Raw genomic sequence first — 16,250 nt, 5'->3', positions numbered from 1 at the left:
TGTATGATTTTCCTATTTTTTAATACCTGGAGCTGTTTATCTGTAAGTGTATCCTTTGTATGTTGCAGGATGTTAAAGTCTTTAGTGAAGATGGGACAAGCAAAGTGGTGGAGATTCTAGCAGACATGACAGCCAGGGACCTCTGCCAGCTGCTCGTTTACAAAAGTCATTGTGTGGATGACAACAGCTGGACCCTAGTGGAGCATCACCTTCACCTAGGATTAGGTAGGGAACAGTCCAGGCTCTCAATGTTTCTCTGAATGGCACCTATGAATATTCAGTGTGTGATGAAATGCATATTGCTTTACCAAATCAGAAATAGGAATCCGATATAAATATTTCTTTCAGTTACAGAATTACCATGAATCCTACGTATTGCCCTAAATATCTTGCTGTTCATGATTGATTATTTGGTTCCTTGATTTTTCATGCCTCCACCTTCCATACTGTTCTTCACTTTGGTGCTCATCGTAATCTTGCTATGTGTTAGTTGAGGCAATGGCACAGAAAGAGGTTAGGCAAATTAAGCTTGATCCCCAAAGAGTTCTAGCCTGTGATTCCACTCATCTCATTTTCTTACCAGCTGGGAATAGAAAAAAAGAAACTGCCTTGCCTACCTCTGGGATGGGATTCTACTTTGTGGGGTGGGGGAGGGGAACAGACTGAACTGTGACTTGGGAAAGTCATACCCTTGCACCAGCTCATAGACCAGCAATGGTAGCTATTCTCAGGGCGTCAGATCAGCCGTCTAATTGAAATTAGAGTGCCATGGTTACAGCTGGCAAGAAAGCAAGTGGAGAACCACTGGGAATTGAAGAACATTCTAAATCAATTTAATATAGACCTAGTTCTTAAGCAGTAGCTCAGAGCTAGTTAATAATCCATATGTACTCTGTATATACGTACATACACACTCCTATATATCTATATCTATGTGTGTGTGTGTATAAAGGTTGTGGGGGGTATATCCAAATACATATGCTTATACATATAAGTTGTTTAAATATATTTTATGTAGGCCATTATTTTAAGAAGTATAATATTTAAAGTATTTTATAGTACTTTCAAATGTTTTAATATTTTATAAAATTTAAAGTACTTAAAGTAAACTTTCTCATGAGATGATATGTAAAGACTAATATACAGTAAGCCAAGAGGTGATACTAATTGCTTTGTTATAATTATAATCTGGAAAGTTGATTTTCAAACGCTTGACTTTTAAAACCTATAATTGATTATTTTTATCCTAAATTCTTATTATAAGGTAATATGTAAAGGGCATAAAAGTTTCCTCCTCTGAAAAGGAGTTTGTCTTCTAGCATTTTTAAAAATTAAATGCCAAAATTCAAAAGTTTTTCTCATGAATCAATTTAATGCATCGAATTTATGTCTTTAAATCTGTGATGTACAGTTAACTAAAATGCCATTTTCAAGTGACATGGTATAGTAAGATTTGCTGCCCAGAAATCACTATTAAAGTATTAAAGAACTGTGTTTTAATTCAGGTGAAATTTCCAAATGAATAATGCTTTTCAGCTGGTTAAATTATGGCATCAGGAATTCTTTCTGTATTTTTTCCCATCACTACTGATTACCAAGGTATTTGTATGTAAACAGAAGCTTTCTCCTTTGTGACCAACATCCTTCTTCTGCCAGATTCATTCAGTGATGCCACAATTCAATGATTGTGACATCACAATAGCTTCCATGGAGACTAATTGTGCTGTCAAACTCCAGTTTGTGACATCTCTGAATGAATAGAGCCAGTGGGCTGACAAGCCAATCAAAAGCTTCTCTAAATACCTTAGAAATTGACGATGGTGGGAAAAGGGCAAAGTAAACAAATGTATGCATACATCTATACCCACATATATACACATACACGTACATATGTACAATATCAGTCTTAAATAAATCCTATGAAGTAGAACAGGACTATATTGAACAATGCTCTTGAAATTCTGTTTAAAATCTTAAGGCTACACCCATATTTAAAGTAAGTAATAATGTTCTGTGAAATTGGTTTTCCTGAAGATTTTCTAGAGTTTGCACATGTATATGAATATATGTATATTTTTAACACATATATGCTGCGTGTGTATAAAATAAGTAAGTATAATGGCGGTAAAATTGTTGAGCAAAAGGAAATTAGGGCTCACCTAAGGAGGTTGTTTACTTTAATAATTTTTCCACTCCAAAAATATCTTAGTACAATCTAAATTAGAATGCAGTAAATTTGCTAGATGTACCATATAGTACAACTTTGGAAATAACTCACTTAGCATGAGCATTTGTGTATCTTAGAAGAAGACAAAAGAATCCTTATCACATTCACTTTACTCTGAAGGTGTTCACCTTAAGGAGGGAGAGTTAAATATGCCTGTATACATACACACATATGCATACCAACATACTCCTACTTCCATACCTCAGTTATATTGCTGCAGACAGAATGAGCTAAGGCCGTTCCATTTTTCTACTTATTCACAACATAACACAAAAGAGTCGAGTGAGCTTATAAACTCTACAGAGTGTAATGATCAGTTTATACAGAAAATCCAAAGGAAAAAAGATGGAACAGTAGAGCTTTGGGGCCAATTTTTAGATTCTTTGGTAGACTTGTGCACAGCAAAAAGACATTTAGGCATCTCATATTAATGGATTTACAAAGAAGTCTCTAGAACATTCTTTATCATGTTGTCTCCTCCAACTCTCATCTCTATAGCTTTATTCACAAAGAACAACCACTTACACATTTTCCCAGTGGAGTTGGTTTTTTTTTTTTTTTAAAGCCCATTTTGCGCATTCTTGATGTCCCCTTGAAGAAGCTACCAATTTCAACATGAAACAGAGTTACATTCTGAGGAAAGCCCAGAAATAACAGTAAATGTCTCCTTTCATTCAAATCAACATAATTCTTCTGTCTGTTCTTTTGTTTGTCTGAGCCCCAGCCATTCTTTTGTTTATTTGTTTGTTTGTTTGAAGTGACTAATATAAAAATGACATTTAGTAAGAAATGTTATTCTGCCTGAAGTTCATGATTCTAAGTAAGAGCTCACCAGTTTAAAGCATTCTTCCATTGAACTCTTGCTCTAACGTTCCCTTAGGATTTAGTGACTTAGAACAAAATCCTTTCAGTGTTTCAACACTAAGTCCTTTTGAATGGGACCTAAGAGAGACCTGTCATGCCGAACTCTTCTCTTCAATGAATAGTGTTCCAGGAAAGACCTAGTGTGGACTTAAATTTATTTTAATTTTTCAGTCTTCATGTTAATGAAGATAAAACTCTATCATAGATAACCTTTAACTAATTTGTTTTGAATTAGAGAATATATTATGATTTATTAAAAATGGTTTCATAGATTTGATTTTACATGAAATAAAACCCACTGAATATTAATCACACCTACAAGGAAAACTATACTTTGGCATACATATGACAATTTGTGAATAGCTCCCTGTATATCTTTTTGATTGCATAACACACTTATATTCTACTTCAAAGTGCTTTCTTAATAAGTAGCACAAGCGTGATCTCCATTTTGTAGACGATGGAATTGAGACTCTCATTAAGTGATTTTTCCATAATCATAAGCATTTATTAACTCTCTGCAGTGTGCCAGGCACTAGAGATACAAATGCAAAAAAAGAAAAATTCTCTATTCTCAAGGAGCTTCTCTTCTAATGGGGAAGAAAAAAATACACACACTCACACACGTACATATGTATCTATACATATTTGAGAGTAAGTATCAATAGAAGAAATACAAATAAATGAATAGGCAGTGAACCTCATGAGCCCAGAACTAAATGTTAGGAAGAAAGGTTAGTTGCATTGAGGCAAACGCACCATGCTTTTAATAACTAAGCTCATATGAGCATAGGATCATAGATTTAAGGCTAGAAAGGACAATGGAAACTATATGGTCCAACCTCTTCATTTTTACAGTTGAAGAAAGAAGTTGCGGCAAAGTCACTTGCCCAAGGTCACATAATTAGCAAGTATCTGAAGCTGGATTTCAGCCTTGATCTTCTGACTCCCAAGCCTAGCATTCTGTTCACAAGGCCAGGTCGCCCCTCATATGAGAATGATTTTACATTGACATATGAGTAGCACTGGTTTTTTTTTTTTTTAAACATTACAGTCATTACATATATGCATGCATACATACATGCACCTACGTGCTTTCTTCCTGTTTGGTATTAATAATGATGATAGAGTACTCCATTCTTTGATATGTCACAGTTGTACAGTCATTCTTCAGCCCTTGGTCATTTCTGTTGTTTCCATTATTTTATTATTACAAATAAGCAGCTATGAACATCTTTGTACGGAGAAGCTTTTCTCCTTAATTTCTTGAAATTTGTTCCCCACAAATTTTACCTTTTCACTTATGCTTTGCTTAGTTTACTATTAAAAATTAGACTTCTAAAACATGTAGTCATGTAGTATGTTAACATTTAGCCAGAGATAGTCTACAGAACTCCTGTTGATCTCCACAAGATCATTCAGTTGCCTGGACAAAATTTTGGAAGCAGTGATCTGTCTGTGTAGACTCAGAAGTCTAGCATCCGGAAGGATTGCTCTCAGTCATTTTTTCCATCTTAAATATATATATTCTTTTAAAATATTAGACACTTTTCACATAAAAAAAATGAATGATGGATTTAGAAAAGACGGGGGTAGTTCCCAAGATAGCAATTACTTGATGTGAATGACTTTCTTTTAACTCTGAGAACACAGCATATGTGTGAGTGACTGAAGCATCTCACAGTCCTCAGCTGCGGATGCTGGTAATGGATTATTGGCAGCAGTTAGTATCCCTCTGACTGCTGGGGAGGTGAAAGGGATGATAACCCTGCTGTCATTCAACATGGTGGAATCTCTTGCCTCAGGACCTTTTTTCTACCACCTTTCCCCAATGCCTTGGTGAGAAGTCAGAGAGGGTTACATATTTGTACAGTCAGTTCAAAGTGTCAGTACTCATCTCTTCCTTTCGTTTGCCTGGAGCCATTTATTTAATACATTTTGAGAAATCCATACCCAATACTGGTTATGGTACCAGTCTATCTAACTTATTTTTGGGAAATATGCAAACCCCAAAGCCTCTTAAAAATTAATTCACAATATCCATACCTTTGGACCTTGAGGTGCATATGTGTAAATAGCATATATGTTATTCTTTTCAACGACCTTGTGTCTGCCATAAATAAACTATGACCATTTATCTTTAATTATCTCAACATAATTTGGGATCCTTTTATTTATAGCCAACAGTGGAGACAGTGTTTAGTTAGAAAGAATACTTGCTTGACTTGGAGTCAGGAGAAAGCCAAGTTTGGATTCTGCTTCTGGCATTTATTGGTTGTATAACCATAGGCAAGTCATTTAATTTCTCTAAACTTCAGTGTTCTCATGAAGGCATCACATCATAGCGGGTAGAATGCCAGACTTAGAAACAGGAAGATATGTGTTCAAATTCTACCTCAAGTCATTCAGTAGCTCTGTGACCCTGGGCAAGTCATTTCCCTCTGTTTCCTTATCTCTAAAATGGGAATAATAGCCCCTCCTTCCTAAGTTGTGAAAGTCAAATGAGATAATAATGCTAGAGATAAAAGTGCTTTGCAAACTTTAAGGTAGTATATGACAACCAAGGGAGAGTATTTGTTAATTGTGACACCAGTCTCCCTGGGCTGGAAAGAGGATCAGAGATAATATAGGGAAAGTAGCAGCTACATATTTTTTTAAATCTACTTTAACCTGTGCTAATTCCAGTCCCTTAGCATTTGTGAATCTCCTGCCTTGTGTCAGACACTGAGTTCAATACTGGAGCTGCAAGGGAAAATTCTAGTAGTCAACAGCCAAATTCTTCTAGTGTCCACCCTCTTGATATATTGAGACGAATTGTAACTGAACATAGCTTAACAAGGAAAACAAAAAGGAAAAGGAAAAATACAGGCCTAGTGAATGCTCACAGTTTGAGGAAGGGGAGTTTGAAAGACATTCCAGTCTGCTCTGCTATTGCCCAGCATGTGAGTGGAAAGTATCTGAAAGATTGTTTGAATTATGGAACATTCTGGTGTAAATTACATCATATTAAATAGTCAGCTGTGAAAGTTATTAGGTAAGCATATCTCTTATATATCTACTGAAATGATGCACTGAATACATGAAAGATGTGTGTGCTACTCTCTCCATATAAAGTGTTTCATGGACACTTGGAAGCATAATTTCTGTCCAGATCGTAGTTATGGATAAGAAAATCACCACCCAGACAGCTGGGGAGAAGTGTGAGAATAAGAAGATACCTCCTAAAATCCCATCCTCTAAAGGAAGCCTTTCCCAATCCCCCTTAATTCTAGTTCCTGTCCCTCTGTTGATTATCATCAGTTTATCCTTTATATATTATGTCTGTATGTAGTTGTTTGCATATTATCTCCATTATACTGTGAGCTCCTTAAGAATAAAAAAAGGCATATAGTAGGTGCTTCATAAATGTTTATTGACTGAATTTGATTTACAAATTTCAAAACAAAAATACAAACGCAAAACACAAGTGACTGGCTACTCAGGCCTGATGAATTAAGCTGAAACAAAAAATGTCAGGACAGCATTCTTCCCTGGGATATTTCCATTCCTTTTTATTTTTGTCAAACAGGAAATGGAGTGAAAATAACTTTGTAGAATAGCTCTCTATTTTGATCCTAAGTAGATGAAGAGAGTACCAGCATGTGCAAAAGTTTTAAAGTAACTTGTAAATCTAGAAAGTTACCTCAATCTAGAAGGTATCCCTTCCCCCAAAGCCTTTAAAAAAAAGAAGGCAGCTTAACCAAATGTCAGCATTATATTTGGTGGACATGTTCTCTTTCTGATTGCTTTATTCAACATTTATTACAATCTTGGAAAATTTTGAACAGCTGTTAAATGCATGTTGACATCTAGCTGTTTGTTCTGTGATGGGTTTGGTATGTTGACTGAATTCTAGTTTGGGGGGGTGGAGGGTGTTTTGTTCACACACATGACCAAGCATCGCAGCTAAGTGTCATTTTTTCATTAATTTTGTCATTGGGCCTGGCTGCCATTCTGTTAATGAATAATCTGTCGCTCTACTGCTGACCCTTGCATCTAGAGAGGAAAGTTAGTTTATGATAAGAGTCCTGTACCTATGGAATTTATCTCTATGTGGTACGTGATGCAACTTCTTTTTTTTTAATGCATGCAACTGTTTTAAGACCATTTGTTATCCTGTTAGAAAAATCCTGGTTTGACATCATGCCACTGAACATCTTTGAAAATGGTGGTAAAGGATGGTTTGAATAATACGTGTGTTCTTTTAAAAAAATTATTTCAGTATTCTATTTTGTAGAGAAATTAATCATCTTTTAGGTCAGATATGTGATTTTAATAGTGTGGAAGGTTCTCAGGGCATTCTTTCCACCGATGTAGCTTCTTTACAACTTATAGTCTTACACAGAGTTGTCTGGGGGTAACTGAGAGGTCCAGTAACTTTCCCAAGGTCACAAAGTAATACATATGAGAAATAGGACTTGAATCTAAGTCTTCCTAACTTCAAGTCCATTGTCTTGAAACCATTTAGATTCACTATCTCTAAATTCATTAATAAAGAGGAAAAAGAAAAACACAAGAAAATAGAGACATTGCAGTGTGTGTGTGTGTGTGTGTGTGTTCATGTGTGTGTGTTTCTGGAAAATTCACCCTTTCTGGGTTGACAATGGTCTTAATCTTTTTCCATGACGATATGATCCTATTGTATATAATATTTTACTAATTGTTTAGTTTCTTCCTTTTCTTTTTTGGGGGGGAGGGAGGGTGTTAGTAGAGGGAAGAAGTTATTGCTAGAGGGCCACAAAACAAAGGGAAGGAATAAATAAGTGCCACATGTTGGATGACCTGGTATAATTCTCACATCAGTCCTAGTATGTTCTCTCCATCACCATTAGCAGCAGTAGCAGCGCAGCAGCCTAACAATAATCCTAAGGATTAAAAACAGTAATAATAGCTAGCATTTATACAGTACTTCAAGATTTGCAGAGCGCTGTCTATGCATGTATTATATCTTATTTTATCCTAGACTTCTCGGTAGCTTTGCTCACTAGTTTTGGGAGACATTCCTCTCCATAGCAAAGAGGCAGCATGTGTTAAGGGACTTAGTATTTGCAAAGTGCTGAAATCGTAACACAAAGGAGTAACTTTCTTGTAATATCAAGCCCAAGCCCCAGGAGAAATCAGCTAAGTGGGGAGGGGAGAGCAGATGCCAGTTTTGGCCTATTCTGATTCTGTGGGGCAGGCACATTGTACTTCATGGCGGGAAAATCTTTTCTCAGTCAGAGATCCCCTTTAAATCATTAGAAGGAGAACCAGGCATCAGAAATAGGAGAAAGATCTTTTGGCCCTTGGGAAATAATCCTCAGGCGCTCTGCTTGGTTGTTCTTGGGGGCTGCTATGAATGAGGTCTTTGGGGTGGAGCAGCTGTTACTACTGACTTGACATTACTTTAGTTCCAAAGTACTTTGAATCTTTTCTCCCTCACCTCAGTAGGGAGATTTCACCTTAAACAAAAGTTTGTTCCTGCCTGTGGCTAGTAGGGCCACAAATTGTGTTCTTTCAGTATCTTTAATATATTGCTTCACATGATAAACTTGACATTTTCAGTAATCAAATTCTTAATACTCTTCATCACATCAAAAGTTACACCCATCACGCCACCTGTTTCTCCAGCAACCAAAGCCTAGCTGTGTTCTACAGTCATTTCTTCCCAGTGGCCATAATGTTGTCTTGTGCCTCTTTATTTCTAGGTATCTATGTCTGTGTTTTAAGTCAGCCATTCACAAGTCCTAGTTTGGGAATACAACATTTACTAGGCAATTTCTCATTCGTCCCATAATTTTCCACTTAACTCTGAAACAAGCAACTACCTGTAATGATTAATTTAAAACCTGATTTTGTTTTCATCACATTACATATTTTTAAGGGCTTATATGCCCATACCAGCAGCCTCCAGGGCAAAGCTTGTGCTTGAAATGACATTTCCAAACAAGTTCCACATTTGTACATGCTGAGTTAGATGTGCACTGGCAGGGAAGTCAGGTGCTCTAACATGTGAGGGAAATGACTCTTCCAAGGGCTAAGGAGTGATCTGGTCTTCGTTTTACCATCATTTCTCCCACCCCTAGTGCATTCCTCCTCAAACTTGATGCTCTTCATGTGCCTTCTTTAGCCAAAAGCATTAAAATCTCTTTCATCTTCCAGTCTTTCTTCTTTCTTTCATCCTCTTCCCCTGCCGTGTTTCCTTTTTCTTCTCCCTACAGATTAGTCTTTAATGTTGTTCTGCAGATATTTCTTCCAAATATCAAAGTCCGTTATTTTGATGTTGGATTAGTAGGGGTAGGAATGGGAATGCGCCATCTTACTAGAAGTATCCTTATTCAGCCATGAAAACATTTGCTCACATTATATTTCAAACAAGTAAATAAGATTTAAGAAAAATTTAAAGCAAATCCTCCCTTTTCTCTACAGAAAGGTGCTTAGAAGACCATGAACTGGTGGTCCAAGTGGAAAGTACAATGGGAGGTGAAAGTAAATTTTTATTCAGGAAGAATTATGCAAAATATGAGTTTTTCAAAAATCCTGTGGTAAGTCCTTGCAGTGTTTATAGAACCTGGAATAAGACTTCGTTTCTGGATCCATTATGATTTTTGTGACCTAAAACACAAGATTTTTGAGTGCTTTTCCAAATTAGTGCAAATTTTTACTGTAGTTTAGTTTATAACTTATAAAGCTTTGATTATCCTTATAACCATGTAATTATATGCAATTCAAAGGTCTGTAATGCAGATCTACCATCAAAATGAGAGATTCTTAGCAGAATGAATGTCAAACCTTCATGGAGAATCCAGATCTAGATTCAACATTTTTTAAAATTTGAATTTCATAGTACTTGAATCTGCTTATAAAATATACATTGGAAAAGTCAGAGGTTTGGGTGTGGGAGGAGTACAGAGGATCTGTTGAGGCACTTGGAATCAAAATGTTTATAATCAGCATACATGATTGACATGGCCTTAAAGTGGAGGAAAAGACTAACTTTTCATATGTTTGGTTTTGTTCCTGTTTTCCTAGAATTTCTTCCCAGAACAGATGGTGGCTTGGTGTCAACAATCAAATGGCAGTATTCCCCAAACTCAGCTTTTGCAGGTACTGTAGAAATATACTTCTGCTGAAGTGCTGTTTATTAAAACGGGGGAGGAGGGCTGGTAAAAACCCTGAGGAGCTGTAATTGTGTAATTATGAATAACTCTGAAGTGGCTGCTTCCTTATCCATGTCACTGCCTCATCCCTGAGTTTGGTTTATGGTAACCCAAAATAAATGCTCGCTTGGGAAATCTTCATGTGCCCAGAATTTTTCTAACTTAAATGATCAGTTAGAAAATAGCATAAAGTTACTCTGACTCTGAAAAGAAATGCGAGTCATTTGATCTCAAGAGTGGGCCAGAATGGGAAGGCAATCAAAAACAGATGGGCGTTTGTTTTCGGACTGTTTACATTGACCCCAGGCCCTCCCCAAGCAAGTGGTCAGTGGTCAGATGAAGAATAGGAAGCTAGTTCCCTGTCAGATTCTTTTTAAATCTTTGTGAAAAAGGTTTAGTACTCCGCCATAAGGCCAGCTAAATTTCTAACTAGCAAAAATAAAGCTCTTGTTTTTGTTAGTTTATCAGACATGACTGAAATGACTCAACAACAGATCCTAATAAAGACATGTTAGGAGCATTGATGCTTCATCAAAAACCTGTTTCCAGAAAAGGTTATGTCCATTTTCTCAGGTACCCTTCTAGCTGAGGTTTCATTATAGGTAGTCTGGTGAAAAAAGCTCTGGTCAAGGAGTTTAGAAACCCTTGTAGGGCGTCATCTTGGGGAAGTAACCTCTCCCGAACTTGTATTTAAACACGTATTTTGATAATAGTATTTCAAGATAATTGGTTTCCTTTGTAATCCTATGTATTTTGGTTTTTGCATTTAAAAATATTATTCTGAGAATGAATCTGTAGGCTTTACCAGAAGGCCGGGGGCATCCACGATGCAAAATTTAAAAAATAAAATAAAAAAAGTTAAGAATTCCCAGCCTTATAAAAAGGAGTTAAAATTTGCCTCCCTTACTGACTTGGCGCAGGGAAAATTCTTTTTAAGCCATGATATAGTCTAGAAATTGTTGTATCATTATTTATTATCATTAAAAAGAAGCAACATGATGTGTAGTTTTCAGGGAGCCATCAAGGAAGGGTCTTCTCTGGCTCCGGCTGTGTGACTGTTGGCAAGACCATTTCACAATGGTCCCTGCAGCTTCTGAGGTTTTAAATTGCAGAGGTGGTGGTGATCTGCATTGGCACAAGGTGTCGCTGCAGTAGGGAATTCCTTATGCCATTGAAACTACAAGTCTTGTCCCTGTTCCTTTAAAGAAAACATTCTCACTTTTCTATATAGTTAAATTTGGAGAAGGGAGGAGGAGAGGGAGTTAATGAAAAGTCTTTAAAATATAACTCTTCCAAATTTGTTAATGTGATGATGTAAACAGTTCACAAAGATGACGGGTGCACAAGGAACGATAGTCAGCGTTTGGCCCTTTCAAATTTTGATTTTGGACAGAGGTATTTTTCTGCTTTGATTACTGTATTCAGTTCCACAGTCTGCAAGATTTCAGCGTCAGGGCTTTCACTGGGTCATCTGACGGCCAAATATTCTACACCATTTGTTTGTTTCTTAAAAGTGTAGCCAGCTCTCAGTTCTCATGGCTAATAGAATGGAGTGGTGGCATGAAGAATTTTTTTTTAAATCAGTAAGTTTGACTTTGTTCTTTTATTTGTACAGGGTGTGCCTGATTTCCTAAGAACTCAAACACTCAAACTAAATAATTATGGCACGTTGTGAAGACCTAACACAGGAGAAACTAAAATCTATCTGGCTTCCCCATTCGAACCCCTCCCTGATTCCCACTTCATGTTCTTGGTGAACAGTATCGTTTCTCAGACCAGAATAAAACTCTACTCTCTATAGGCTTTTTTCGTTTTCTGCCTCACATCTTCCCTGTTGTGAAGGAGATAATTAAGTGGTTTGAGTCAAAAGGTCCTTCTCTATCTTGTTGAGTTACGAGCCACTTGTAGGGAATGAAGAAACAGAAATGGTGACATTGTCAGCAAGACATTTGAAACAAGCAAAATCCGTCACAGAAAATCAAATAGACAAAGAATACCACCATAATATTTATCACATTTTAATTAAATTTGGAACATAATTAGAGGTTGTAGAAACAAGATTTCATTGAGTGTTGCCCATAGTTTTGAGAATCTATAATGACTACTGGTTAATTGAACAGTCATCAGATTTTCTTGGTCCTCTAAACTCTACATTTCTGATTATTATATACTAATGTTATTAAAACCTAGGGAATGTGAGGACAGCATGCTAAATGATTTTGCTTAGTACCTCAAGGATCTCTAATTTGGTCATTGTATGTACGTTCGTCACCAATAACATCCCAGTCAATTAGTTAACAAGTGTTTGTTAATATGTTGGACACCGGGGATACAGAGGCAAAAATGAAGCCATCTTGTCCCTCCTCCCCTCTATTACTTAGTAGGTTGTCTTTGAGATTTGCCAGAGTCGAAAATTCTCGCCACCCTACAGCTAACTTGTTAATGAACCTCTCTAAACTTAGGTTGGTCCTTGGACAAATGACCAGTAGTCCATCACAGGGCCTATATTCAAATCCTTTCTATTTTGGTAGGCTCTGCCATAACTTATAAATAATTAATGGTCTTCTAGAACTGTCATCTCTGTGACATAGCAGAGACACAGAAGAGGACTTTGGTGGACACTCTACATTGGTTTTATGGGTGAATTTATGATTTCCTAGATATTTCTCACTATTATTTGCTAAAAATGTATTTATGTATAACATAAAGTATCCAGAATGAATTTAGGCTTTTTTTTTTGGTCCTTCAAGTAGAGAAACTTTGATAAGTTAATTGGAAAATAAAGCCAAATTAAGATATTTGAATTATATATTGTTGTTAACAGGGATAATGTTGAATTTCCCAAATTTTACCCATCTATTAATTATTCACTTCACATGAGTATCTGCTAACCTTCTTACTTAATTTTGCCTACAACAGAATTTTTTAAACTCCAGCAGTTGTCCTGAAATTCAAGGTTTTTTACATGTGAAAGAACTAGGCAGGAAGTCCTGGAAAAAATTATATGTGTATTTGCGAAGATCGGGACTTTATTGCTCCACAAAAGGAACTTCAAAGGTAAATTACGTTCTAAAAAATTGAGTCAGATACTAACACATTCCAGATTATGAATGTCCAATTCGAACTTTCTCATTTGTTTAAAACTTTTCGTCTTTAGTTTCTTTGAAGTGAAATAAAAGCAGAGTATCTCTGAGCACTCCAGGTCTAGTGGGGTCAAGGCTGGCACAGTTACCTTACTTGTTCTGTGGTCTTGGGCAAGCCACTTAAAGCTCTCAGAAATAAAGGGTGTCACAGTTAATGACCACTAAGGTCCATTCTAGAGCTCGATAAATCTGTGGTCCTGTGAGGGTTCCTTATCAATTGGAAAGTGCCAGATAAATGTAAGGTATTGTTATTTAGCTAATAATGACAAAAACTTCAGATAAAATTCACTCCTGACCAGCATATTTGATGGCTCCTGCCCCATTTAAGTAGGAGAGATTGCCTCAATGGGATCTTTCTTAGATTTTCATTCTGTGTGTTTTACATATTTGGCTCAGAGTTGAGGAGACTTTCTTTGGCAAGACTATCAAATGTAGACTAAAATAAACCTTACACTGGGGAAATTTAGAATTCTTTAGCGCATATTAAGAAGTGTCTGCTAAAGAGGTAATATTTTTCCTACATTCTCCACAAGTTGGAAGGAATCAAAGGTGTCATTTAAATGTGCATACGCTGCCCTCTGTTGGAGCAGAAATGAGAAGTGTTTGCTCTTGGAAATGCTCACGTCAGTTTTGTACTCTAACGATGCACTAATTTTTGCAGGAACCAAGGCATCTGCAGTTATTGGCTGACCTGGAAGACAGCAATATCTTTTCTCTGATAGCAGGCAAGAAGCAGTACAATGCCCCTACAGACTATGGGTTTTGTATCAAGGTAATGTTTTTCAACAGGTGATAAATCTAGAAACTATCTGGCCTTTTAGGCACTGAATTGGATCTTTCGATATTATCATCTAGATAGATTTCAGTAGATTTTAGTTTAGAATGAATGTGTAATGGAAGGAGATAATACGTAGGTTTTCATATTAAACTTCTTTGGAAACTTGATATAATTTAATACTAAAAATATTTGGCTCCTTCTTACTACTCCAGCAAATATGAACCAATTTATTATAAATTCAGTTGGGTTGATTTGTTTTTAGTGAAAATTCTTTTATTTCCTTGCTTAGATTTTCAGGCCATCCCTTCTTATATTGGACAAGCCCCTCGTTAGCAGATTTCATGCTACTTACCTAACAGGATTGCTTCTTAGAAGAAAAGCCCTTCGTCTTGAATGTACTTGACCTTGCACATGTAGTTCTTAAACGAAAAAGAAAATTCCTTCCTTAGGAAAAGTCAGGTTCTTTCCATATATTGCCTTCTGTGTTGATGGATTCTTGGGTAAGAAAGTTCCGTCCACCAATGCAGATTAGCCAGTATTATGCAACTTAGAGAGAGCCCTTATCTACTTAAATGGAGCTGTTTTCTTTCATTTAAATATGACTCTTTTTTGTGATCTTTCAATTACATGTAATATTCAGCTTCAAATAAAGGGTATCTTCATATCATGTAAGTTTGGTTAGTAACACACATCAATGTCTAGCAACCTTTAAATTGTTTTTGACCATCTTGAACAGGGCTTCTTAATCTTGGGTCTGTGAACTTTTAAAAAAATATTTCGATGACCTTATTTTAATATAATTCGTTCTTTTTGTGATATTGTTTATTTTCTTTTACACATATAAAAACATTCTGAGAAGGGGTCTGTGACGCAAAAAAAGGCTAAGAACCTGATCTAGAAAGTACGTAGTTAGTGGATAATTAAACATTGCAGGCCCAATATTTACAATAGGAGAAAAAAAGCTCTCTAGCAGTTTTGAATGTTGATGTCACAACGTATTCAAACATTCTAAGCAGAAATACATTTATGTTAGAATTGGAAATTATGTAACAAGCATAATCCAAATATAACAGAATGTTGCCACATCTAATTTGTGGCCTCCTCTAACTAGTAGGTCTTGACATGACTCCAACAATACGGCTTGTCTTATCTAAAGCATGATAAGCAGTCAAAACAAAGTTGCTGTGCATCCCTCTCTTTGGAAGAGCCAAATGTGAAAAGTAGAAGTTGTTTCTAATGTTATCTGGATGCTAGCTCCAGTACCGTAGCCCCTGACGTTAATTTAGTCTTTACTGAATCCGTTAGAAGAGATTTTATATGTCATTTTAGTCCGTGCTCATAAGTTTTCTCTTAAGTAAACAGATTGAAAAGGAGCAGTATACTCTTTATGCAATACAGATTTTTAAATCTGAAATGTATACCAAGTCTAATAGGGGCAGCTAGGTGGCGCAGAGGATAGAGTGCCGAGCCTGGAGTCAGGAAGATTCATCTTCCTGAATTCAAATCTGGCCTTAGACATTTACCTGGGCAAGTCACTTCACTCTGTTTGCCTCAGTTTCCTCATCTGTAAAATGAGCTGCAGAAGGAAATGGCAAAACCACTCTGGTATCTTTGCCAAAATAAAAACCAAAACCCCAAATGGTCACAGAGAGTCAGACGTGACTGAAATGACTCAGCAACAACAACTAAGTGTAGTAAGGAAATAGAGTACTGGACTCTAGGTCCGTGGAAACTCAACTCTCTCAAATGTGTGTGTTCAAGTAGCCCCACCGGGAGCAGAATGCTTGTTGCATAGATTCGATGGTCTCCGGCAGTGCACACAAGGCCAGCATGTTATTCTTACATGGGCAGCAGCTTCATTTGTTTTCATTATATTAGCTGAGTTAGAACCTCCTCCTATTCCATTTTGACTTGGTTTTTTTCTGTCTCTGCTGCCTGATCGCACACAAGGATTTCCCAAATCACTAAATACATACACACACATACACACACACACTTTTTTTCCCTTCCATATTGTTCAGGTAAACACTTACTTAATTGACCATTCTTTCTTTTTCCAA

The 16,250-nt window shown here is 36.5% G+C and overlaps 1 protein-coding gene across 5 annotated transcripts in view; it reads left to right on the top strand.

The window, feature by feature from the left end:
- GRB10 (growth factor receptor bound protein 10) overlaps nt 1-16,250 on the top strand; it is a 278,478-nt gene that overhangs the window by 238,964 nt on the left and 23,264 nt on the right. For all 5 annotated transcript variants that reach the window (XM_036737462.1, XM_036737459.1, XM_036737460.1 and 2 more), the window contains 5 exons: nt 69-225; nt 9,539-9,654; nt 10,142-10,216; nt 13,189-13,326; nt 14,074-14,184. In XM_036737462.1, coding sequence (XP_036593357.1) covers nt 69-225; nt 9,539-9,654; nt 10,142-10,216; nt 13,189-13,326; nt 14,074-14,184 — 597 coding nt within the window. The remainder of the gene's footprint in view (nt 1-68; nt 226-9,538; nt 9,655-10,141; nt 10,217-13,188; nt 13,327-14,073; nt 14,185-16,250) is intronic.

Source organism: Trichosurus vulpecula, chromosome 9 (genome assembly GCF_011100635.1).
Source record: "Trichosurus vulpecula isolate mTriVul1 chromosome 9, mTriVul1.pri, whole genome shotgun sequence".
Classification (NCBI taxonomy): Eukaryota; Metazoa; Chordata; class Mammalia; order Diprotodontia; family Phalangeridae; genus Trichosurus; species Trichosurus vulpecula.
Note: the sequence above shows the minus strand (reverse complement) of the source record. Positions and strands in the feature narration are given on the sequence as shown.